This window comes from Oncorhynchus clarkii, chromosome 8 (genome assembly GCF_045791955.1).
Source record: "Oncorhynchus clarkii lewisi isolate Uvic-CL-2024 chromosome 8, UVic_Ocla_1.0, whole genome shotgun sequence".
In the NCBI taxonomy this organism is placed as follows: Eukaryota; Metazoa; Chordata; class Actinopteri; order Salmoniformes; family Salmonidae; genus Oncorhynchus; species Oncorhynchus clarkii.
This window is the reverse complement of record NC_092154.1, coordinates 16962748-16988869: the sequence shown is the minus strand read 5'-3', so window position 1 is coordinate 16988869 and position 26122 is coordinate 16962748. Positions and strand designations below refer to the sequence as shown.

General features: G+C 38.1%; 2 protein-coding genes across 8 annotated transcripts in view; both read left to right on the top strand.

Moving 5' to 3' along the window:
- Positions 1 to 241: 241 nt before the first annotated feature.
- Positions 242 to 3922, top strand: LOC139415026 (cell cycle control protein 50A-like). The gene is made up of 7 exons (XM_071162771.1): positions 242 to 740; positions 1816 to 1935; positions 2051 to 2158; positions 2338 to 2425; positions 2510 to 2653; positions 2763 to 2969; positions 3366 to 3922. The coding sequence occupies exons 1-7, from the start codon at positions 507 to 509 to the stop codon at positions 3557 to 3559; spliced, it is 1095 nt and encodes a 364-aa protein (XP_071018872.1). The 5' UTR covers positions 242 to 506; the 3' UTR covers positions 3560 to 3922.
- Positions 3923 to 15753: 11831 nt separating this feature from the next.
- Positions 15754 to 26122, top strand: part of LOC139415024 (collagen alpha-1(XII) chain-like) — a 105193-nt gene continuing 94824 nt past the window's right edge. For all 7 annotated transcript variants that reach the window (XM_071162770.1, XM_071162769.1, XM_071162767.1 and 4 more), the window contains exons 1-2: positions 15754 to 15946; positions 16838 to 16951. In XM_071162770.1, coding sequence (XP_071018871.1) covers positions 16882 to 16951 — 70 coding nt within the window. In that variant the 5' untranslated portion in view covers positions 15754 to 15946; positions 16838 to 16881. The remainder of the gene's footprint in view (positions 15947 to 16837; positions 16952 to 26122) is intronic.

The following is a 26122-nucleotide window of genomic DNA, read 5'->3' as shown; positions in this document are numbered from 1 at the left end:
GGTTATTTATTTGCCTCAATAAATCTGAATATTCAAACAGATGTTTGTCAATATATGAGGATTCATCATTTGATCTCCAAGTAGACAAATCAAGAACATGGTTTTGGTCAATTCAGGTCACGAGAATGTTCAACATCAATTTACTGGGAAAAACAAAAACATATTTTATTACATTAGAAAATAATTAGAATTAAAATGATATTTTGAATGAAAATTAGGTTTTGTCACTGGTGAAACGTTCATCATATTTGATGACGTCATGACGTAGGTCAAAAGAAAAGCAAAAAAACTTCCTGACTTGGCTGTTCGTAACGCTGCGGTAGCTATATTTCATTAAAATGAGTTATCTTGCGAAATAACCTATAGAAAGCGACCACAATTATACCTTATGTATCAGAGCATTATCATACTTGTCTCAGCTAAATTGTTAGCTTCTTCAGCGAGTCTCGCTATAATAGCTGCTACTGGTTGTTTTATTTTAGAACAGAACCGTTCTGAGTGAAGCCATGATGGCGTCGAGCTACAACGCGAAGGAAGACGGTCACGTCACCGTACCTGGTGGTGGGACCATCCAGAATAAAAAGCCCGATAACACAGCTTTTAAACAACAACGATTACCTGCTTGGCAACCCATCCTGACAGCTGGCACAGTTCTTCCAGCTTTCTTCGTTATCGGGCTTATCTTCATCCCCATTGGTATCGGCCTCTACGTCACGTCCAACAACATCAAGGAGTTCGAGGTAAGGCCGGTGCTATCCGGGATCCTTAGCTAGCTGTCTGCTGTACTCAATAAGTCCAAGAGAAAGGAGGCACCAGTATCACTAGGGAGGGGGCACCTTTAGTACTAGGGAGGAGGATGGGACAGGTGTATGGGGAAGCCTGATCCCGCCACTTCCATGGGCCTCAAAATCACTATTTGCTTGTATATGTACTCCCACCAATGTTGTTTCTCATGATGATCGGTATCAACAGAAAATATAGCCTAAACACAAACAAGTCCTATAAAGGCCATTAGAAACTGAATGCTGATTGGCTGTATGCCGTGGTATATGAGACCATAGAGCACGGGTATGACATTTATTTGTACTAGTTTAATTACAATTGTAAGCAGTTTTCAATAGCAATAAGGCACCTCGGGGTTGTGCTTACAGTACCACGGCTATGGGCTGTATCCAGGCACTCCGCATTGCGTGTAAGAACAGCCCTTAGCGTTTGTTATATTTGCGAAATACCACACCCCCTCGTGCCTTATTGCTTAATTAGACCATGGCTTATGTATTTGTAGCCAACAGATTCTGACCCTACCGCTTTACGCTTGTTCTCTCTTCGCTGCACTTGCGTCAAAACACAGTCATGTTCTATTAAGACACAATGTACCTCAATGCAGGGATGGGATGTGCCACTGTATTCCAAATTGTACCTATATTCAAACTGATACATCGAAGATTGAAAAACTGCCCCTTTTGTCTTCATGCTAGCTAGCAGTAGCCATATCAGCCATTATGAATTGGTATGTCACGTTGAATAACAAAGGAGCTGATTGGCCGCTGTGTCTTAATCTAACCATGATTGTGTTCAGACCCCAGTGCATCTCACTGTAAACAAGCGTAACTGTAGGCTCGGAATCTACTTGTTAATGTACTGTATTTGATGTCAGGTCACAGGTGCACCATTTGTGGATTAGTAGGCCATCATTGTAAATAAGATTTTTTTCTTAACTGACTTGCCTGTTAAATAAATACATTTGAAATAATGCTAGGCAGCAGATTTCCAGCCATTTGGAAATGCTGTTTTGATGTACACATGTCATTACAGATTGATTATACTGGGACTGACATGTCCAGCCCATGCTTCAACTGCTCCCAGAGCTTTAGTTGGAACAGCACAAGACCATGCACCTGTGCACTGCCCTTCTCTCTGGAACAGCCCTTTGAAGTAAGTATGAAGCATGATGTCTGCCTCTCAAATAGCAACCTGTACACTACGTCAGTGGTTACCAACCTTTTCCGGTTACTATTCCTACCAACTGAATATAATTTTGTCTCAACAGAGCAACGTATTCATGTATTATGGCCTATCCAACTTCTACCAAAATCATCGGCGCTATGTCAAGTCCAGGGATGACAGTCAACTGAATGGTGACACCACCTCTCTAATGGTACATATTATGCCTTTAAAAAAGGGTACCTGTTTTCACACTGCATTCCTGAATCTCTGCAATGACTTTTAACTGATCATCAACAATTTTACATCTTTAGTTATCTGACATTTCCATCAAATTGACAAGATGTTCTGTGCAATGATCTAACGTTACATGTCTGCTTGCAATGTCCACAGAACCCCAGTAAAGAGTGTGAGCCCTATGCTCGCAATGAAAAAATGCCAATTGCTCCCTGTGGTGCAATCGCCAACAGCATGTTTAATGGTAAGACCGTTATGTCCTTCTTAGACCAGCATTACTAGAGTTGCAATAAGAGCAGCTCTGTTTATTCATGATCTCTTTCCTCAGACACTTTGGATCTGTATTACATTGACCCTAATGGCACAAGAATCCAAATTCCTCTGATGAAGAAGGGGATCGCTTGGTGGACAGATAAGCATGTGAAGTTCAGGAATCCTGGAGGCAACCCCAACCTCACAAGTGCTTTTCAAGGTGAGCAAGCACTCAGCAGAATTGTTACTATTGAAGATGAGTCAAAAAAAAATTACTAGGAATCTCACTGTCTTTTACCTAGGAATCTCACTATCATTTCCTCACCCAGGTACAACCAAGCCGATCAACTGGCGCAAGCCTGTCTATGAACTAGACACAGATGCTGAGAATAACGGCTTCATCAATGAGGACTTCATTGTGTGGATGCGTACAGCTGCCCTCCCCACTTTCCGTAAGCTGTACCGTATTATCCAAAAGAAGAACAACATGACGCCGACACTTCCCCGTGGCAACTACACCCTGGAAGTCACCTACAGTATCCTTTCACTGACAGCTGTTCAAATGATACAGCTGTACAGGAAGTTTGGGTTTGTGGAATGATAGCTTATGTTCTGATGTAATAGGAATGTTCAAATCAGTTATTGTCATAATAGGTCAGACAGACCAAGTCAATGTTGGGCCGTGTTCAGTAGACTACAAATTATATAATACCAGTCCACATTGTTATTGTATGATACGTTTTTATGATGGCAGTGGCTCCTGATCCATGACTGTATCTTTTCTGTCTGAGCCTCAGAAATAAATGATCCAATCGTGGATCAGGAACCACTCACTTTTAAGATCCTTCTTGCTAGAGTTATTTTGTAACTTAAATGTTAAATGGGTCTGAAGTTGAGCATTTGTTGAGTCTTCCTTAATGAGTTGATCCTAGACTATCCTGTTCGTAGCTTTGAAGGCCGGAAGCGTGTGATTCTGAGCACCATCTCCTGGATGGGGGGCAAGAACCCTTTCCTGGGCATCGCTTACATCACTGTGGGCTCTGTCTGCTTCTTCCTGGGAGTGGTCCTCCTCATCATCCACCACAAATATGGCAGCCGCAACAACACCGCTGACATACCTAACTAAAGACATCTTGTATGTATGTTGCATGCTGGCTAGCAGAGGCATGGGCGTAACCAGTGGCTAATTACAAGCACTGGTGGTCTCTTGTGTCTGGCTTGTGTACTGTGTGTAAGAATGGCCTGCTTGTCAAAAGTGCTGTGCAAGTATTGGAAGCGCAAAGACGTCAGGGGAGAGTTCACTCATATTTATTTTTCATGGTCAGAAAGCTATGCAGTTAACGTAGGTTTTTCTGTCAATATGTTGTATTGACAGTAAGTTGAAATGTAATGACGCTACATCAATGTGCAGATAGTACCGTTTTAATTCAGAAATACGTGTGTGTCTGTCATAGATGTTTATTAGTTCTATATGAATAAATTATTAAAATAATGTTTGAAGATGGTCAAGCGAATTGGAACAGTCCATTAGGCTAAATGTTGAATTGCTTTGAGTCAAGGCTGTTTATTCATACAAGTATGTTCTTGTTACATACATTACAGTAGTTTGAGGAACATATTTCTGGTCTGTTTACACTACAGATAGGTCTCTAGATTGCACAAGGATGTGTACAGATTTTCAGGTCAAGCGTTATGGAAGGCTTGCAATGTTTTCAATGTACTTTAGAACTCATTTTCTCAGTGTATAAATAGTAATTCTGTTCAGCTGCCTAAAATATGCAGAGTCAAGTTTAAGTAACATAACACAAATGAAAATAGTACATTTCAAGGTTTTCAGGGACCAAAGCTCCATGTAGCCTGGGCGCCAGTCTTTCTGCATTCTTGCAAATTCATTATGTAAAACATGTTTAGCATTACAAATAAGTAGGCAAGAACACAGACATACATTGGACCAGTCTAGCATTCATTTTATTCTATGGAAAAACATCCTTATTTATTTTCTTACTAAGATTGTTGCAAATTGGTGAAATATGTTTTGCATGAGTTACCTGGAGATTATACGCCTGTTGCTTGACAAATAAAATAATATCTGGACAACTCATGTTGTTAACCAGAATTTTATTTGAAAATGGTTGGAAAAAAAATTCAAAATTGAAAAAGTGAATGTATACTTAATATAATGTTTGAATCTTGAGCCACTTTTGGCAGTACTTTTATAGCCCAGAATACAGTAGCTGGTGTTGGCTTGGTTATTCTCCAAGTTCACACTCCTGCCCAGTATGGGCAATATGCGTCAGTAAATCCTCCAAAGAAACTGGCGGAAACGTGGTGTTACTGTGTCCTTGTACGACGACTGACGTGGGGAAAAGATGTACCGACACATTCAAGTAAGATATCGATTTAGTCATGTTTTGATTGCAGTTAATATCTGTATTCAACGGGATCGGTTTGACTCTTTTAAAGGCTAGTGACGAGTAACGTCACTAGCCTTTAGCGGTTATGGGATGACAGGTAGTGGCTACTACTAGCTAGCCATTTAACTTACAGGTAGTAAGCTTGCTAACGTTATCTACTAAACGTTTTATTTATTTACTTGTGTTTATGGCAAATTAACTTGGTTAAATACACAGGTAAACAGCGGCATATTCCAAGCCAGCGCTGATCTTAAAATATATCTGTAAAACTACAGTGCCGATGGGTTTGAAATGTATTCTTCTTTTTCGTAGTTTGACAGGCGTTCCAGCATGTTTCGCGGCAGGCAGTTGGAGAACAAGGTCACACAGAAGCATTTCCAGGTAATTGACAGGGTTTATATGGCTGACGGCTTTAATAGGCAATGTCCTTAAAATATGACGTTCAAATCTACTCTTTGATTTTTAGTTTAATGTCATGGAAAATGTAGCTTGAAATTATTGTTGACAAAGTGATATTTATGTTTTGATGACTGGTGACATGTCCACCTGTCCACTTGTAGTTCCCCTCCAATGAAGCCCGAGTTACATATAGTTGACGGATAAGTATATCTGATTGACAGAAGCTCATTGGGTTGATGTTAATGCTTTGCATGCTGGGTGTAAACTGAAAACAGTCAAATAATGTGTCCTAAATGACACCCTATTCCATACATAGGTATCTGGTCAAAAGTAGTGCACTATGGGCCCTTGTCTAGAGTAGTGCATTAAATAGGGAAAAGGGTTCCATTTGGGACAGTATCAATGTTGTGAGATAGATGAGAAACCCATGTCTGACTCTAATTACCACTGGCAACTGATCGGGGGAGAGTGATGCCACTGCCTCATCATTGGCTGCTTTTCAATAAGTGATTGTGCAAACTGTGTTGCTTTTAAATGCTTTCTAAAACTTGGTGTATATCTTGCTGTAATCATTAAAAGTGTAATGGCTGGATTGCTGGAATGTACTTGTTGCATTCTGTAGTTAGAATGGTCAATTTGTGGGCATTAATGACCACTCAACCACCCAGATAGAGTTCTCTGGAGATGCACTGTTGAATCCTTTTGCTCTACTAGGAGATGAAAAGATCAATTCAAGTAAGTCACTGTCCACTCAAATGATGCTTTTCCCTTGACTTACCCCCACACTAGTGGGCCGCCAGTGTTTTATGTTAATGTAAGCTCTAGTATTATTGTGTTTATCAGGAGTGTGACACTTAACTTGTGATGAGCAGAATCAACAACCTTTGCTTTGTGAGATGGTGTTAAAGTTCACAGTTAGGCATTGCTACGTAAATGCAAGCTGAAAAGTACCTAGGGCCTTGCCTTTGGCTCCAAGTCAGAGCAGGTCCGCCAGAGTTATGGCTCAGTGAGACATAGGGTGCCGGCCTGTGTAGATGGAAACATTGTCTGAGCCTTTCGGTTATAACACTGGAGTGAATCCTCATTGGAAATGCTCAGAAAGAGTACACCACAGCTTGGTGAGCTTAAAGGATGCAGGATGCTTGTACTGTATGTTGCTGTGCATTACATGAATTTAATACGGTATATTTTTCTTCACCAGGAGGACAATGAGATTCCAATTCATTTGAAAGGGGGTGTCAGCGATGCTATCCTAATACAGAACAACAATGGCACTCACTACTCACTGTGAGTGTACCTTTTTGTAATAACACTTTATTTAATTAGTAATAATGTCTTACATTTCATTGCAGGATCTGCACATGTCATATATGAGCTGGTTTGTGCAGGTTTCCCCAAGAAGGAGTGACTGCAGCTCCTGGGCTCACATGTTCTACAATACATCCTGTTAGATGTAAAACGTCTCCATGTCCTCAGGGGTTTGATTTGTCCTGTCATAATGGTCCTGTCACCTTTGGCTGCGATTACAGCCTAGAGTCTTCTTGGGTATGACGCTACAAGCTTTGCACGCCTGTATTTGGGGAGTTTCTCCCGTTCTCTCCAGATCCTCTTAAGCTCTGATAGGTTGTATGGGGAGCGTCACTGCAAAGCTATTTTCAGGTCTCTCCAGAGATGTTTGATCGGGTTCAAGTCCAGGCTCTGGCTGGGCCACTCAAGAACATTCAGAGACTTGCGTTCTCTTGGCTTTGTGCTTAGGGTCGTTGTCCTGATGGAAGGTGAACCTTCGCCCCAGTATGAGGTTCTGAGCACTTTGGAGCAGGTTTTCATCAAGGATCTCTCTCTACTTTGCTCTGTTCATCTTTCCCTTGATCCTGACTAGTCTCCCAGTCCCTGCCGCTGAAAAAAAAAACACGCTTCACCGTAGGGATGATGCCAGGTTTCCTCCAGACGTGACGCTTGGCATTCAGGCCAAAGAGTTCAATATTGGCTTCATCAGACCAGAGAATCTTGTTTCTCATGGTCTGAGAGTCCTTTAGGTGCCTTTTGCCAAACTCCAAGAGGGCTGTTGTGCCTTTTACTGAGGAGTGGCTTCTGTCTGGCCACTACCATAAAGGCCTGATTGGTGGACTGCTGCAGAGATGGTTGTCCTTATGGAAGGTTCTCCCATCTCCACAGAGAAACTCTTGAGCTTTGTCAGAGTGACCGTCGGGTTCTTGGTCACCTCCCTGGCCAAGGCCCTTCTCCCCCGATTGCTCAGTTTGGCAGGGCGGCCAACTCTAGGAAGAGTCTTGGTGGTTCCAAACTTCTTCAATTTAAGAATGATGGACACCACTGTGTTCTTGGGGACCTTCAATGTTGCAGAAATGTTTTGCTACCCTTCCACAGATATGTGCCTCCACGCAATCCTGTCTCTGAGCTCTACGGACAATACCTTCGACCTCATGGCTTGGTTTTTTCTCTGACAGGTTTAGAGATGTTTGCAAATGTATTAAAAACTGATATACTTTATTTACGCTGCCAACTGTGGGACCTTATATAGACAGGCGTGTGCCATTCCAAATCATGTCCAATCAATTGAATTTACCACAGGTGGACTCCCAAGTTGTGGAAACATTTCAAGGGTGATCAATGCACCCGAGCTCAATTTCGAGTCTCATAGCAAAGGGTCTGAATACTTAGTGTATAAGGTATATCAGTTTATTTTTGATTTTTTTTAATACATTTGCAAACATCTCTAAACCTGTTTTCTCTTTTTCATTATGGGGTATTGTGTTAGATGAGGAAGAAAAAATGTAATCCATTTTCGAATAAGGCTGTAACGTAACAATATGTGGAAAAAGTCAAGGGGTCTGAATACTTTCCGAATGCACTGTACGTACAGATCTTATAAACACAAGTGTACTATTTAAGGTCCAACTTCAATGGTTTATTTTAAAATTGCAGTGGAAAAACACTTTGGTATTTGTTTTAAGTAGTAATACAATTTATTTTATCTTCTACATGTGACCAAGTGTTCCCCACTTTTGCAGTGTGGCTGTTTTTAAAACTTGTCTGTAAGATTAGTACCTTATAGTTCCAAACCAAGGGCACATTAGGCCAAGGGCAGTGTTAATATTGTCATCAAATGATACTTTGTAAAGAAATGAGTATATCTACGATTAGAATGACGTTCCTATTTTGGAATGTCCTTGAGCTCTAGCCTACAGAAATCGGACTAGGTCATGGGAAAATGCCATGAGATGCAATTTGCTCTATTGTTTACTTTTTTGTTGGTGATTTGATACGATATGCGTGCACATCTTACAGTGTTGTATAGCAGATAAAAAAGTTTCATTTTGTTTGTTTCAGACTTTTATGAAATGTTAGTTTTTTTTAAATGACTGAGCTTTTTCTGAAGCAATGCACCAGAAAGCATTGCTGCAGGGCTTTCGCATGTGCATTTTGCCTTTTGAGCCCCTAGAGGGCAATGTCTTCAAGGGGATTGATTGGGTCTCAGATTATGATAGACCGATGGTCGGGAAACTGAATTCTCTCATCTGTAAAAGTTGTGACATCTCTGTTTTAATTTCAATAACACGTCAATAATCAATAACGTTCATTTGAAAAAGTTGTTTTTCAAAATGATCTGTTAGGCTATAGATTATAGCCTATGTATTTGATAGATGAGAATGGAATAGGCTACTCCAGTAGCCCCAAAAACTCCAGACACAATTCTGGTTGTACAATATCACTTTAAGTTGCTCAGTGCCTTTTGAAATAAGACTATTTAATTATTAATAACCTCTTACATTTAATTGCAGGATCTGCATAAGTCATATATGAACTGGTTTGTGCAGGTTTCCCCTAGGATAAGGAGTGACTGCAGCTCCTGAGCTCACATGTTCTACAATACATCCTGTTAGATGTAAAACGTCTCCATGTCCTCGGGGTTGATTTGTCCTGTCATAATGGTTTCTTTTTCAAGTTCATGGGATCAATATTTATTAGAGCTGAGGATGATTAAATATGCCTCTCATAACAAAGTGTCATTAGTCCTTATTTTTGTATGTGTGTAACTGTATTTTAAGTACAGTAGACACCATAACGAATGTGGCCGTGTGCGGCTTTGTGAAGTAGAACCCATTGACCCAAGTTTATTTGACAAAATTGTTGCAATAAAAATGTGTGGTGGAAATGGCAGGAAAATTGTATAGGAAACTTTTTCTATAGATTTACAAAATTGTGACTTTTTTTTGTTGAACTTTTTTTATTGTGACCAATGATGGAAACTGATTAAATGATAATTGCCACATTAATTTTGAAGTATGCAGTGTACGTGTCATTACGTAACTATAAAACTCAACTTCACATTTTATTCTAAATGCCTAGGCCCAGTGCTTGAAAAAATATATTTTTTATCAACTATAAAAATATATCTTTGCAAGACAAGGATTGTCCTGACTTTCAATAATGGCTGAATTGCTTTGCATTGCTTTCTAGTTGGCAAGCTAGTTTCACCATCAAATTATTTCAGATCTACAGGAGTGCAAGTCTCACCATGGCACAGACCTTAGTGATACATAGGCACATGGGAATTATTAGAATATGGCAAATGTTAGTCAATTATTGCATTCCATCCATGCTGGATTTCCCAGGCTACCTGAGACATGAAACAGATAGGTGGGAGGGTAGACTACAGGCTGTCACCAATGCGGAATTAGCCTAAAAGAGTAATAGAAACACTTATTTTTTTCAACACGGTTTTTGTGAAAAAAAAAGTGTTTTTACATTTCAGTAATTTAGCAGAGCTCCTATCCAGAGTGACTTCAGATAGCTAAGTGAGACATCCACAGGCATAGTAAGTAGGCTACACTTTTCCTCAATATGAACAGGTGCGGTGGGATTTATTTCACCTTTATTTAACCAGGTAGGCAAGTTGAGAACAAGTTCTCATTTACAATTGCGACCTGGCCAAGATACAGCAAAGCAGTTCGACACACAACACAGTTACACATGGAGTAAAACAAACATACAGGCAATAATACAATAGAAAAATGAGTCTATATACAATGTGAGCAAATGAGGTGAGATAAGGGAGGTAAAGGCAAAAAAAGGCCATGGTGGCAAAGTAAATACAATATAGCAAATAAAACACTGGAATGGTAGATTTGCAGTGGAAGAATGTGCAAAGTAGAAATAGAAATAATGGGGTGCAACGGAGCAAAATAAATAAATACAGTAGGGGAAGAGGTAGTTGTTTGGGGTAACTAGAGAGATATACCTGCTGGAGCGCGTGCTGCTATGGTGACCAGCGAGCTGAGAAAAGGGGGGACTTTACCTAGCAGGGTCTTGTAGATGATGTGGAGCCAGTGGGTTTGGCGACGAGTATGATGAGTATGAAGAGAGGGCCAGCCACAGTTTGCAGTGGTGGGTAGTATATGGGGCTTTGGTGACAAAACGGATGGCACTGTGATAGACTGCATCCAATTTATTGAGTAGGGTATTAGAGGCTATTTTGTAAATGATATCGCCGAAGTCGAGGATCGGTAGGATGGTCAGTTTTACAAGGGTATGTTTGGCAGCATTAGTGAAGGATGCTTTGTTTTGCGAAATAGGAAAACAATTCTAGATTTAACTTTAAGATGTTTGATGTGAGTCTGGAAGGAGAGTTTACAGTCGAACCAGACACCTAGGTATTTGTAGTTGTCCACATATTCTAAGTCAGAACCGTCCAGAGTAGTGATGCTGGACGGGCGGGCAGGTGCGGGCAGTGATCAGTTGAAAAGCATGCATTTAGTTTTACTTGCATTTAATAGCAGTTGGAGGCCACGGAAGGAGAGTTGTTAACACAGTGTCCAAAGAAGGGCCAGAAGTATACAGAATGGTGTCGTCTGCGAAGAGGTGAATCAGAGACTCACCAGCAGCAAGAGCAACGTCATTGATGTATACAGAGAAGAGAGTCGGCCCAAGAATTGAACCCAGTGGCACCCCCATAGAGACTGCCAGAGGCCCGGACAACAGGCCCTCCGATTTGACACACTGAACTCTATCAGAGAAGTAGTTGGTGAACCAGGCGAGGCAATCATTTGAGACAACAAGGCTATCGAGTCTGCCGATGAGGATGTGGTGATTGACAGAGTCGAAAGCCTTGGCCAGGTCAATGAATAGGGCTGCATAGTATTTCTTATCTATGGCGGTTAAGATATCGTTTAGGACCTTGAGCGTGGCTGAGGTGCACCTATGACCAGCTCTGAAACCAGATTGCATAGCGGAGAAGGTGCGTGGGATTCGAAATGGTCGGTAATCTGTTTGTTGACTTGGCTTTTGAAGACCTTAGAAAGGCAGGGTAGGATAGATATAGGTCTGTAGCAGTTTGGGTCTAGAGTGTAGTTACAGCAAAGTCAGAGCTAGAAAGGGGGGAGGGATCGAGGTGAGGATGGGATGGGATTATGTAAAATACTCTTTGAAGAGGTAGGGTTTCAGGTGCTTTCGGAAGATGGGCAGGGACTCTACTGTCCTAGCTTCTCCATGCCAGGACAGAGAACAGCTTGGACTGGGCTGCGCCGTAGCTGCCCTCCCGTAGGGGTGGGAGGGCCAAGAGACTAGAGGTGGCAGAACGGAATGCAGAACGGAATGCTCGGGTTGGGGTGTAGGATTTGAGCATAACCTGAAGGAAGGGATGGGCAGTGATGTCAATACTGAGTGTGACATCATTAAGTCCAGCTGTTTTTATCGACACAAAATAGTTAAGTCAGGGTAGCCTAGTTGTTAGAGTGTTGGGCTAATAACCGAAAGGTTGCAAGTTTGAATCCCCAAGCTGACAAGGTACAAATCTGTCGTTCTGCCCCTGAACAAGGCAGTCAACCACTGTTCCCAGGCCGTCATTGAAAATAAGAATTTGTTCTTAACTGACTTGCCTAGGAAAATAAATGGAAATGTACCCTAGCAGGCAATTGTTTAATCTATTTTCCATGCAAACTTTCTAAATTATGACAAAAACTCTGAACCCTGAACAAGTTAATGGAGACATAACTAATCTTGTTCATGTCTAGTTTCCTACTAATACCATTCTCATGATGGGAATTATGACCAGTAGGTAGGTTTCCTTCCAAATGGCGACAGATTTTCATGCGAATATTCTAAAATCCGCATAAAAACACAACTGAAGCACCATTACCTTTTTCTTATTATTTTTTTTCTTAACAAATCAATACAGGAAGTACATGGGGGAACACAAGTATATATAAATAATATACAAAGGACAATTGGGCTAGGGGGGATAGGGGGTGGGGCTAGGGGGTACAAAATCACATTACACAAGGACATACAGACACTTATTATTCTAACCTTTTTTGTTAGTAGAGTATTTAATTGTCTTAGAGTATTTAATTGTCTTAAAATATAGTTCAATTTGTTTTTGTAAGGTAAGAAAATGTGTTTTTTGTTGTTGTAAATGTACATTTGCGAATATGAAATTTGGCCAAAAGAATAAGAAAATGAATTGCATAAAACTGTTTCAGCTTATTTCTATCGTAGGTAAAGAATCTAAGCAGTATATCTCTCCACAATAGTGTAAGATCTTCATAAATGTATTCAATTATATCTACTATTCTATTATATCTATCTACTGATGTCTTGCCACAGTTTTCTTACATGCATACAATGCCAAAAAAGATGCAACACTGTTTCTGGGTGGTCATTACAAAAGGAGCAATTTGAGTTGATGTTTTCCTTAAACTTCTTCATATAGTGGTTGGCAGGATAATATTTATTAATAATTTTTAAGGAAACTTCCTTAATTTTGTTAACAAGTAGGTATGTGTGTGGCAACATCCAAACTTTTTTCCAACAGATATTATCAATAAATCATTCCAATAAGGCATGACATACGGTACAGATACAACATCCTGCTGAAACAAGGTTCGTATCGCTCTGTTGTTGAATGGACCAAAAGAGAAATAAATCTTTCCTACTGATGAGTCAACAGGGTCAATAGAAGGTAGGCTCTGAGGGTCAGGTCTTGACACGTTCCTGAATACACCTGAGGGAATGGCATCAAAAACAATTGCAAAATCTTTAGGTGTTACAGGGACCTTGTAAAGTAATAAGAATTCCTTATAACTGAGTAAAAGACCCTCTGCATTTACCAGTTGGCTCACCAATAGGATATTATTTCAGAACCAATATTCAAAAAACAAAGGGTAATGGGTACAGTTTCTCCAAAGAAAGTTGAGAAGCATCTGGTCTATCTCCTTGCTTATTTTACTGTCAAGATATAAAGATAGAGTGTCATATGGTAGTCTAGAGATACCTTCAGCCTTGGTTATTAGGACTCTACCTTTTAATGATAAGTCCCTCTGTAGCCATTGATTTAGCTTCTGTTTTTTTTATTTTTTATTTTTTAAATAAGAGGGTTAAAACTTAGCAAGCCTCTAGACTTCTGATCCTTTGTAATGGTTATGCCTAAATATGTAAGTTCTTCTTTACTGGAATACCATAATATGAAGGTGTCACACAATCTTTGACAGCCATGAGTTCACATATATTAATGTTAAGATATAGACCAGACGCTTTGGAAAAGGATTGTATCACATTGATCGATAAGGGAATTTGGAATCTTTCAGAAAAAGTTGTAGTATCGTCAGCCAGCCAGCTAGCACGAAGCACCATGACCTTCTTCAAGAGCTCAGAGCGAGTGTTATTATTATTATTGTGGACAAAAGAGCAAGATCATTTTCATTTGTCAAACTGCAGGCAAGCATCGATTATCATGTCACCAGAATAAGACTATCACCACCCTGTGAGCGTCATAATAATTAATTTAATCTGTAGCCTAATAAACTGCATGCTTTCGACGAATCTGTAGCCTAATAAACTGCATGCTTTCGACGAGTTGTGAGTGGACCTCACATGTTATGGCCTGACTCCAAGTTTACTTCGATTGTTATTATATCAATATTGGCGGATAAAACTGTTTCCACCGACATTATTCGCATAATTAACCAAACAAAACAAAAACAAAAAAGATCCCACCTTGTCTAGCGTATCTTGCTCCAATTCCAATGGTTTATTTGAACATTACAATGGGGAAAACACTGGTATTTACTTAAGTAGTAATGTCATGTAATTTATCTAATATATGTGACCACAATTCCTCAATTTTTCACTGTCTTTCTTCTTTAAAGCCAGTCTGTAAGATTAGTACCTTATTATTAGAAACCAAGGAGGACACATTAAGCCAAAGGCAGTCATAATGTTGTCATCAAATGATACTTTGTAAAGAAATTACGAATATATCTACAATTAGAATATGACGTTCCTATTTTGGAATGTCCCTTGAACTCTACACAGAAATAACTACTAGATCATGGGAAAATGTCATGAGATGCAATTTAATCAATATAGTTGACTTTTTGGTAGTGATTTGATACGCTATGCGTGCACATTTTACAATGTGAATAGATTATAAAAAAGTGCCATCAGACATTTGTGAAAATGTTAGTAACGTTTTTTTTTAACCGAGTTTTATCTGAATACTTTATTAAGTAGAACCTAATGCTCAAGGAACCAGCGATGCGTTTTGCCTCTTGAGCCACTAGAGGGCTATGTCTTCGAGGGAATTGATTGGGTCTCGCATAACAGGCCGATGGTCGGGAAACTGAATTCTGTCATCTGAAAAAGTGTTAAAAAAATGTTTTAATGTTATTATCACGTTTTTCAATAAAACTTTCAATTTAAACGTTTTTCTGCTTTCAAATGATCTGTAGGGCTATAATATATTGCCTACGTATTTGATAGATCAAATACAATCATATTAGTCACATGTGCGGGAATTCAACAGGTTAACCGTGAAATGCGTACTTACAAGCCCTTAGCCCTTAACCAACAATGCAGTTCAAGAAATAGATTGAAGAAAATATTTACTAAATAAACTAAAGTGAAAAAACGAAACAAAATAAAAAATAAAAAAGTAACACAAGAAAATGACAACAATAACGAGACTATATAGAAAGCATCACCCTTTACTCATGCTTCACCTGTATAATTATGATTGGACAGTGTTAAGTATGTCTTGACATTTTCTGAGTGGAATCCAAAGACTTATTAAATAGTTCAATAACATAACAATATATTTATAAATATTTATCTACTGACATAAATCCCATTAAATTAAAATGACGTAGTTAAGCCTACTGATTCTTAAGTGGTCACTGAATTAATGGGCTGTTGAAGATTTTTCCATTGTCTAAAAAAAACGGCTCAACGGTTGCCAATAACAACACATCTCCTGGTTTCCAAACGCAGATGCTATGAACTTGAGGATAAAACCTTTAGAGAAGCATCATTGAAAAGGAATGCAGAAAACTATGCTAAATTTCCAAAAGTATATCCCCACACTCTGAGAGGCTGCATTTATCAATCTGTGGCTGGGTTCCACGCTTGCTGAGTGTCGTAAGAGCTTACGATAGTAAAGGGAGAGTTGGGAACAGCCCCCTATTAAGTAGCAGATTGTAGAGAGTCTTCCCACTTGGAAAAAGGCTTCTGATCTGTGACCTCCGCAAGAGGAGAACTGAGTTTTCGTTTGTGCTTAGAATATTGATTCTCCTCCCTTAAAACTTGTATCGATCATTACCAGAAGGGGCATATCCAAAGAGGCTTTACTGCTTTACTGTTTTGTATTCTGAAATCAAACGAGCGACAGCACAACTTCATTTCCACAGGTCAGTATTGAATTAATTGAATATGGAATTATGGAATTATGGATTGGACTACTGTTTAGGCTATTTGAGAGGTAAAGGGAGATTAGTTATGCTCATCTGGAGACCAGGGAAGTAGGCAATCCCAATATTGTGCTCTGAATTTTTAGTATTTAGTATTTGCCTAGTGATCATTTTCGTCAAGGTGTCTTTATGTTAAGGTGTCTTTGAGATTAATTATTGCCCGTAATTATCCCCCAACAACCATTCCATAAATGCCGTGTGTCTTGGACTCATGTGCATTGGGCATATAGGTTGGCGTTGGAATATTCTTCGCGGTTTAAACATGCAGGATAATTCCTAATGTGTGAAGTAAATTAGAATTTAATTTTAGGAGAAAGGAAACATTTATCACTTAGGACTGGTGGTCTATACTCTGTTCGATATTGCACGATATTTATTGTTTTTTTGTGCTTGGAGACACGGGTTGGGTTTTCATATAGTTTGTACATGTTGGATAGTTTATAGCTTTTGAGTCATGCTCTAGCCTACTCCCATCTTCATCAAGGCAAGTCTTGACTGAACGGGGACCGCCTTTTTTATCAGATAGGCTACAATAGGAAGCACGTTTATCCCATAGAAAAGTGTAGAAGAGACAATTTTCGATTAAAAGTTGATAGTGAGTTTTCTTACGTTGTTTTTAATCCCTGTTTAAATTGGACCAATATGATAAGACAATGTAGTTTAGATGTTCAATTGTCTTTCCATTGTCTTTGAATGCACTTGCTATATCACACATCTATAGTTTATTTGGGATTATATGGCATTTAAATATTTGATGCTTGTGGTAAAAGTACAATGCGGAATGTTGGAGCATTGCTGAGATGCGTGCGTAATTGCACGTTCTTTTTGTAGCCTCATTCATGTTCTGCTGAACCAGAGAGAGAAAACGAGTCAAAATGAAGATAAGGCTGTCTCTGGCAGCGGCTGCCTTCCTTGCAGTGCTACTATCCTCCGTCGAGGCCCAAGGTAAAGTTATCCCTCACCTGCCATTTTTTCCCCTCCTCACCTCAATTTTTTCTACTGTTAATTAAACACAACTGAATGAAAATGTGCATCTTCCCCGTCTCTCTCGCTCTCTCTCTCTCTCTCTTTACCCCCCCCCCCCCCATTTCTCTCCCTCCGACTGTAGCTAATGGTGTCGGTTCTTTAGCTCTTCATGGTGAAATTGCAATACTTTCACCACATTTAATTACATTTTGTTAATAAATGTTTGCTGAAAGAAAATGTCTACATTATTCATCGGTAGGCCTATAGATTCATCTATAGGCCTATGGATTCATCGGTATACCTATATATTCATTTCTAGACCTATGTATTCTTGTCTTTTTGTTGTGTTTTTATCCAATTTTGTCTGTCTATTCATTGGGACAGGTTGAATTAACTCAAACAACTAGTTTAGGGTAGGATATTGAAACAGTCTGAGGAATGCAACATTATATTTTTCAATCAAAAAGTGCGTTTCAAATAGATTTCTTTTAAATCTAAAAGTTCAAAGTGGAACAGGCCCCATCATAGTGGTCTGGAAGTTAGTGAAAGGCTAACTCTAAGCATGGATAGTTGCAGTGAAGTCTTTCTTACGCTAGGAGGGGCACTTGCTTGATATTTTTATTAGGAATTTCTGTCTTAGTTTATCTAGTATGCATACAGCAGTTCTCTGGGGACGGGAAGAATTTCAGCTGTACAAAAATGAAGTAGCCTAAAGGAACAATGTAATGATAAAGGAACTAGGTAATGATAAAGGAACTAGGTAATGATAAAGGAACTAGGTAATGATAAAGGAACTAGGTAATGATGAAGGAACTAGGTAATGATAAAGGAACTAAGTAATGATGAAGGAACTAGGTAATGATAAAGGAACTAGGTAATGATAATGGAACTAGGTAATGATAAAGGAACTAGGTAATGATAAAGAAACTAGGTAATGATAAAGGAACTAGGTCATGATCAAGAAACTAGGTATTGATAAAGGAACTGGGTCATGATCAAGAAACTAGGTCAGGATCAAGGAACTATGCTATGAAAAAGAAACTAGGCAATGATAACGAAACTAGGTAATGATAAAGGAACTAGGTAATGAGATCAAGGAACTAGGTAATGATCAACGAACTAGGTAATGATCAAGGAACTAGGCAATGATCAACGAACTAGGTAATGATCAAGGATCTAGGTCATGATCAAGGAACTAGGCAATGATCAAGGAACTAGGTAATGATAAAGAAACTAGGTAATGATAAAGAAACTAGGTAATGATAAAGGAACTAGGTAATGATCAAGGAACTAGGTAATGATCAATGAACTAGGTAATGATCAAGGATCTAGGTCATGATCAAGGAACTAGGCAATGATCAAGGAACTAGGTCATGATCAAGGATCTAGGTAATGATCAAGGAACTAGGTAATGATCAAGGATCTAGGTCATGATCAATGAGCTAGGTAATGATAAAGGAACTAGGTAATGATCAAGGAACTATGTCATGATAGAGGAACTAGGTAATGATAAAGGAACTAGGTAATGATAAAGGAACTAGGTAATGATAAAGGAACTAGGTAATGATAGAGGAACTAGGCAATGATCAAGGAACTAGGTCATGATCAAGGTACTAGGCAATGATCAACGAACTAGGTAATGATCGAGGAACTAGGTAATGATCAAGAAACTAGGTAATGATCAAGAAACTAGGTAATGATCAAGGAACTAGGTAATGATAAAGGAACTAGTTAAATATCAAGGAACTAGGTAATGATAAAGGAACTAGGTAATGATCAAGGAACTAGGTCATGATAGAGGAACTAGGTAAATATCAAGGAACTATGTCATGATAGAGGAACTAGGTAATGATAAAGGAACTAGGTAATGATCAAGGAACTAGGTAATGATAAAGGAACTAGTTAAATATCAAGGAACTAGGTCATGATAGAGGAACTAGGTAATGATCAAGGAACTAGGTAATGATAAAGGAACTAGTTAAATATCAAGGAACTATGTCATGATAGAGGAACTAGGTAATAATCAAGGAACTAGGTAATGATAAAGGAACTAGTTAAATATCAAGTAACTAGGTCATGATAGAGGAACTAGGTAAATATCAAGGAACTATGTCATGATAGAGGAACTAGGTAATGATAAAGGAACTAGGTAATGATCAAGGAACTAGGTAATGATAAAGGAACTAGTTAAATATCAAGGAACTATGTCATGATAGAGGAACTAGGTAATGATAAAGGAACTAGTTAAATATCAAGGAACTAGGTAATGATAAAGGAACTAGTTAAATATCAAGGAACTAGGTAATGATAAAGGAACTAGTTAAATATCAAGGAACTAGGTCATGATAGAGGAACTAGGTAATGATAAAGGAACTAGGTAATGATCAAGGAACTAGGTAATGATAAAGGAACTAGTTAAATATCAAGGAACTATGTCATGATAGAGGAACTAGGTAATGATAAAGGAACTAGGTAATGATCAAGGAACTAGGTAATGATAAAGGAACTAGGTAATGATAAAGGAACTAGGTAATGATAAAGGAACTAGGTAATGATAAAGGAACTAGGTAATGATGAAGGAACTAGGTAATGATAAAGGAACTAAGTAATGATGAAGGAACTAGGTAATGATAAAGGAACTAGGTAATGATAATGGAACTAGGTAATGATAAAGGAACTAGGTAATGATAAAGAAACTAGGTATTGATAAAGGAACTGGGTCATGATCAAGAAACTAGGTCAGGATCAAGGAACTATGCTATGAAAAAGAAACTAGGCAATGATAACGAAACTAGGTAATGATAAAGGAACTAGGTAATGAGATCAAGGAACTAGGTAATGATCAACGAACTAGGTAATGATCAAGGAACTAGGCAATGATCAACGAACTAGGTAATGATCAAGGATCTAGGTCATGATCAAGGAACTAGGCAATGATCAAGGAACTAGGTAATGATAAAGAAACTAGGTAATGATAAAGAAACTAGGTAATGATAAAGGAACTAGGTAATGATCAAGGAACTAGGTAATGATCAATGAACTAGGTAATGATCAAGGATCTAGGTCATGATCAAGGAACTAGGCAATGATCAAGGAACTAGGTCATGATCAAGGATCTAGGTAATGATCAAGGAACTAGGTAATGATCAAGGATCTAGGTCATGATCAATGAGCTAGGTAATGATAAAGGAACTAGGTAATGATCAAGGAACTATGTCATGATAGAGGAACTAGGTAATGATAAAGGAACTAGGTAATGATAAAGGAACTAGGTAATGATAAAGGAACTAGGTAATGATAGAGGAACTAGGCAATGATCAAGGAACTAGGTCATGATCAAGGTACTAGGCAATGATCAACGAACTAGGTAATGATCGAGGAACTAGGTAATGATCAAGAAACTAGGTAATGATCAAGAAACTAGGTAATGATCAAGGAACTAGGTAATGATAAAGGAACTAGTTAAATATCAAGGAACTAGGTAATGATAAAGGAACTAGGTAATGATCAAGGAACTAGGTCATGATAGAGGAACTAGGTAAATATCAAGGAACTATGTCATGATAGAGGAACTAGGTAATGATAAAGGAACTAGGTAATGATCAAGGAACTAGGTAATGATAAAGGAACTAGTTAAATATCAAGGAACTAGGTCATGATAGAGGAACTAGGTAATGATCAAGGAACTAGGTAATGATAAAGGAACTAGTTAAATATCAAGGAACTATGTCATGATAGAGGAACTAGGTAATAATCAAGGAACTAGGTAATGATAAAGGAACTAGTTAAATATCAAGTAACTAGGTCATGATAGAGGAACTAGGTAAATATCAAGGAACTATGTCATGATAGAGGAACTAGGTAATGATAAAGGAACTAGGTAATGATCAAGGAACTAGGTAATGATAAAGGAACTAGTTAAATATCAAGGAACTATGTCATGATAGAGGAACTAGGTAATGATAAAGGAACTAGTTAAATATCAAGGAACTAGGTAATGATAAAGGAACTAGTTAAATATCAAGGAACTAGGTAATGATAAAGGAACTAGTTAAATATCAAGGAACTAGGTCATGATAGAGGAACTAGGTAATGATAAAGGAACTAGGTAATGATCAAGGAACTAGGTAATGATAAAGGAACTAGTTAAATATCAAGGAACTATGTCATGATAGAGGAACTAGGTAATGATAAAGGAACTAGTTAAATATCAAGGAACTAGGTAATGATAAAGGAACTAGTTAAATATCAAGGAACTAGGTAATGATAAAGGAACTAGTTAAATATCAAGGAACTAGGTCATGATAGAGGAACTAGGTAATGATAAAGGAACTAGGTAATGATCAAGGAACTAGGTAATGATAAAGGAACTAGTTAAATATCAAGGAACTATGTCATGATAGAGGAACTAGGTAATGATAAAGGAACTAGGTAATGATCAAGGAACTAGGTAATGATAAAGGAACTAGGTAATGATAAAGGAACTAGGTAATGATAAAGGAACTAGGTAATGATAAAGGAACTAGGTAATGATGAAGGAACTAGGTAATGATAAAGGAACTAAGTAATGATGAAGGAACTAGGTAATGATAAAGGAACTAGGTAATGATAATGGAACTAGGTAATGATAAAGGAACTAGGTAATGATAAAGAAACTAGGTATTGATAAAGGAACTGGGTCATGATCAAGAAACTAGGTCAGGATCAAGGAACTATGCTATGAAAAAGAAACTAGGCAATGATAACGAAACTAGGTAATGATAAAGGAACTAGGTAATGAGATCAAGGAACTAGGTAATGATCAACGAACTAGGTAATGATCAAGGAACTAGGCAATGATCAACGAACTAGGTAATGATCAAGGATCTAGGTCATGATCAAGGAACTAGGCAATGATCAAGGAACTAGGTAATGATAAAGAAACTAGGTAATGATAAAGAAACTAGGTAATGATAAAGGAACTAGGTAATGATCAAGGAACTAGGTAATGATCAATGAACTAGGTAATGATCAAGGATCTAGGTCATGATCAAGGAACTAGGCAATGATCAAGGAACTAGGTCATGATCAAGGATCTAGGTAATGATCAAGGAACTAGGTAATGATCAAGGATCTAGGTCATGATCAATGAGCTAGGTAATGATAAAGGAACTAGGTAATGATCAAGGAACTATGTCATGATAGAGGAACTAGGTAATGATAAAGGAACTAGGTAATGATAAAGGAACTAGGTAATGATAAAGGAACTAGGTAATGATAGAGGAACTAGGCAATGATCAAGGAACTAGGTCATGATCAAGGTACTAGGCAATGATCAACGAACTAGGTAATGATCGAGGAACTAGGTAATGATCAAGAAACTAGGTAATGATCAAGAAACTAGGTAATGATCAAGGAACTAGGTAATGATAAAGGAACTAGTTAAATATCAAGGAACTAGGTAATGATAAAGGAACTAGGTAATGATCAAGGAACTAGGTCATGATAGAGGAACTAGGTAAATATCAAGGAACTATGTCATGATAGAGGAACTAGGTAATGATAAAGGAACTAGGTAATGATCAAGGAACTAGGTAATGATAAAGGAACTAGTTAAATATCAAGGAACTAGGTCATGATAGAGGAACTAGGTAATGATCAAGGAACTAGGTAATGATAAAGGAACTAGTTAAATATCAAGGAACTATGTCATGATAGAGGAACTAGGTAATAATCAAGGAACTAGGTAATGATAAAGGAACTAGTTAAATATCAAGTAACTAGGTCATGATAGAGGAACTAGGTAAATATCAAGGAACTATGTCATGATAGAGGAACTAGGTAATGATAAAGGAACTAGGTAATGATCAAGGAACTAGGTAATGATAAAGGAACTAGTTAAATATCAAGGAACTATGTCATGATAGAGGAACTAGGTAATGATAAAGGAACTAGTTAAATATCAAGGAACTAGGTAATGATAAAGGAACTAGTTAAATATCAAGGAACTAGGTAATGATAAAGGAACTAGTTAAATATCAAGGAACTAGGTCATGATAGAGGAACTAGGTAATGATAAAGGAACTAGGTAATGATCAAGGAACTAGGTAATGATAAAGGAACTAGTTAAATATCAAGGAACTATGTCATGATAGAGGAACTAGGTAATGATAAAGGAACTAGGTAATGATCAAGGAACTAGGTAATGATAAAGGAACTAGTTAAATATCAAGGAACTAGGTCATGATAGAGGAACTAGGTAATGATAAAGGAACTAGTTAAATATCAAGGAACTAGGTAATGATAAAGGAACTAGTTAAATATCAAGGAACTAGGTAATGATAAAGGAACTAGTTAAATATCAAGGAACTAGGTCATGATAGAGGAACCAGGTAAAAAATAAATGCCCGTAAGGGATGTATAGATAAGCTGTATTTTTTTTCCAAAATTAACCGAGAACTCGACTGTATGTCTCCACTTTCATTCGGAGAAAAACGGGGCTTGAAGCCAATTGTCCTTTTCTCTGATGAAACGGAAACACAAAATATAAGTGTCTCTAACATTATTTTCCAGAAACTGTTAGACTGAGAAAGAACATTATTCTGAAGCTCCCAAGACCATTCATATAAATTACAGATTACAGAGGTCAATCAGACTATAAAATGTAAAATAGTCTGTTAGAATATCATATTTTTTAAGAGAAGCCTTCTTTTTTGGTATTTTCCAAAATCTTGACCTACTTGGAAAAAACAGAAATGAAAAGAAAGAGTCATAACAGCAACAACACTAAAACACTTTTATTTTGTCACTGAGATGATTTTGGTAACACTTTATTTGGATAGTCCATCCATCTGTAGATGCTCTACAGACTATCAGTAACATTTCAACAATCTATTAACCCTAGCTCTAGCCCTAACCTTAATCCTTACCCTTACCCTAACCCTTATTCTAGCTCTAGCCCTAACCTTAATCCTTACCCTTACCCTAACCCTTATTCTAAACCTAACCTTAATCCTTACCCTTAACCTTATTCTAACCCTAACCTTAATCCTTACCTTAACCCTTATCCTAAACCTAACCCTAACCTTAATCCTTACCCTAACCCTTATTCTAAACCAAACCCTAACCTTAATCCTTACAGTAACCCTTATCCTAAGCCTAACCCTAACCTTAATCCTTATCCTAACCCTAACCTTAATCCTTACCCTAAACCTAACCCTAACCGTAATCCTTACCCTAACCCTTATTCTAAACCTAACCTTAATCCTTACCCTAACCCTTATGCTAAACCTAAACCTAACTCTAACCTTAATCCTTACCTTAACCCTTATCCTAAACCTAACCCTAACCTTAATCCTTATCCTAAACCTAACCCTAACCTTAATCCTTACCTTAACCCTTATCCTAAACCTAACCCTAACCTTAATCCTTACCTTAACCCTTATCCTAAACCTAACCTTAATCCTTACCTTAACCCTTATCCTAAACCTAACCCTAACCCTAACCTTAATCCTTACCTTAACCCTTATCCTAAACCTAATCTTAATCTATACCCTAACCCATAATATAACCCATCAACAGATAGTTTGTTGATGGACTATTTGGACAATCCAAATAAAGTGTGAACATGAACTTTTCGCTCATCATTGAGATTATGTGTGTGTGTTGTGTGTGGGTATTTTGTATTTTTTTGGTGTTTAATTAGGATTCCCATTAGCTGTTGAAGAAAGCAGCAGCTACTCTTCCTGGGGTTCACACAAAACATGAAACATGACATAATACAAAGCATTAATAGACAAGAACAGCTCAAGGACAGAACTACATCAATAAAATAACTGCACACGTAGCCTACTGTACATATCAATACATGCACAAAAACTATCTAGGTCAAATAGGGGAAAGGCATTGTGCCATGAGGTGTTGCTTTATCAGTTATTTTAAACCAAGTTTGCTGTTAATTTGAACAATATGAGACGGAAGGGAGTTCCATGCAATAATGGCTCTATATAATACTGTATGCTTTCTTGAATTTGTTTTGGATTTGGGGACTGTGAAAAGACCCCTGGTGGTGGTATGTCTGGTGGGGTAAGTGTATCAGAGCTGTGTGTATGTTGACTATGCAAACTATTTGGTATTTTCAACACAATAATATTTCTTATAAAAAGAAGAAGTGATGTAGTCAGTCTTTCCTAAACTCTTAGCCTCGAGAGACTGGCATGCATCGTACTAATATTAGCCCTCTGATTAAAATAAAGAGCACGACGTGCCGCTCTGTTCTGTGCCAGCTGCAGCTTAACTAGGTCTTTCCTTGCAGCACTCGACCACATGACTGGACAATAATCAAGATAAGACGAGCCTGCAGGACTTGCGTGCACTTGCTTGTAGTATTTGCGTGTGACTTTGTGTTCATAAGTGTTTTAATTAAGAGCTTCTTAAGGAGGACAGTGGGTAGTACTATATGATTATGATGGGCCCATTTGGAAACAGAAGGAGCAGACCATGGCCCTTGAGTTGATCTGCCAGGTTGGTGATTCTCATTTTTGATATCCTGTACTGGACAAGCTTCACTCAGGTCATTTGCTATGCAAATTTGCATTGAATTTGTCCCGAGTCATGGCTTTTCAATAATATTTTAGAATGATATTCCTGATCCCCACAGGCTTCCCTATTTAAAATACCCTTATATAGACTACAATCCTATTCTAACCCTGATATGCACCGCTATGCACTGATACACCATCTTGTTAAAGTTCATCAACAAGCAGATTTTATCATTCATCACCATTAGCCACTACACATGCAGTGGTCTTATTTACTTTACTTGTGATTTTAGATCTCTTTAGACATTCTGTTATTACAATATAGGCTACTTAAGACTTTACTCTTCATAACACTCTTAGGCTATTATGACAAAAGAGCATTAACTTACCCCATCCCCCCAACAGACGAATATCATTAAAAAATATTTCTCAAATATGTTCTCTGGTCCGTCTTGTACATGGAAACTTTTGTCCGGTTCCATAAGTTGTTACAAACAACTTTTCATGTACATGTGCATGATCTTCAGACAGTCCATTCACTGTGACCAATCACATTTATGGTTTGTTTGGCTTGTCTATTTGATTTGTTTCTTTGTAAATCTTTTTTTCCATTGTGGATTGTCACTACTTA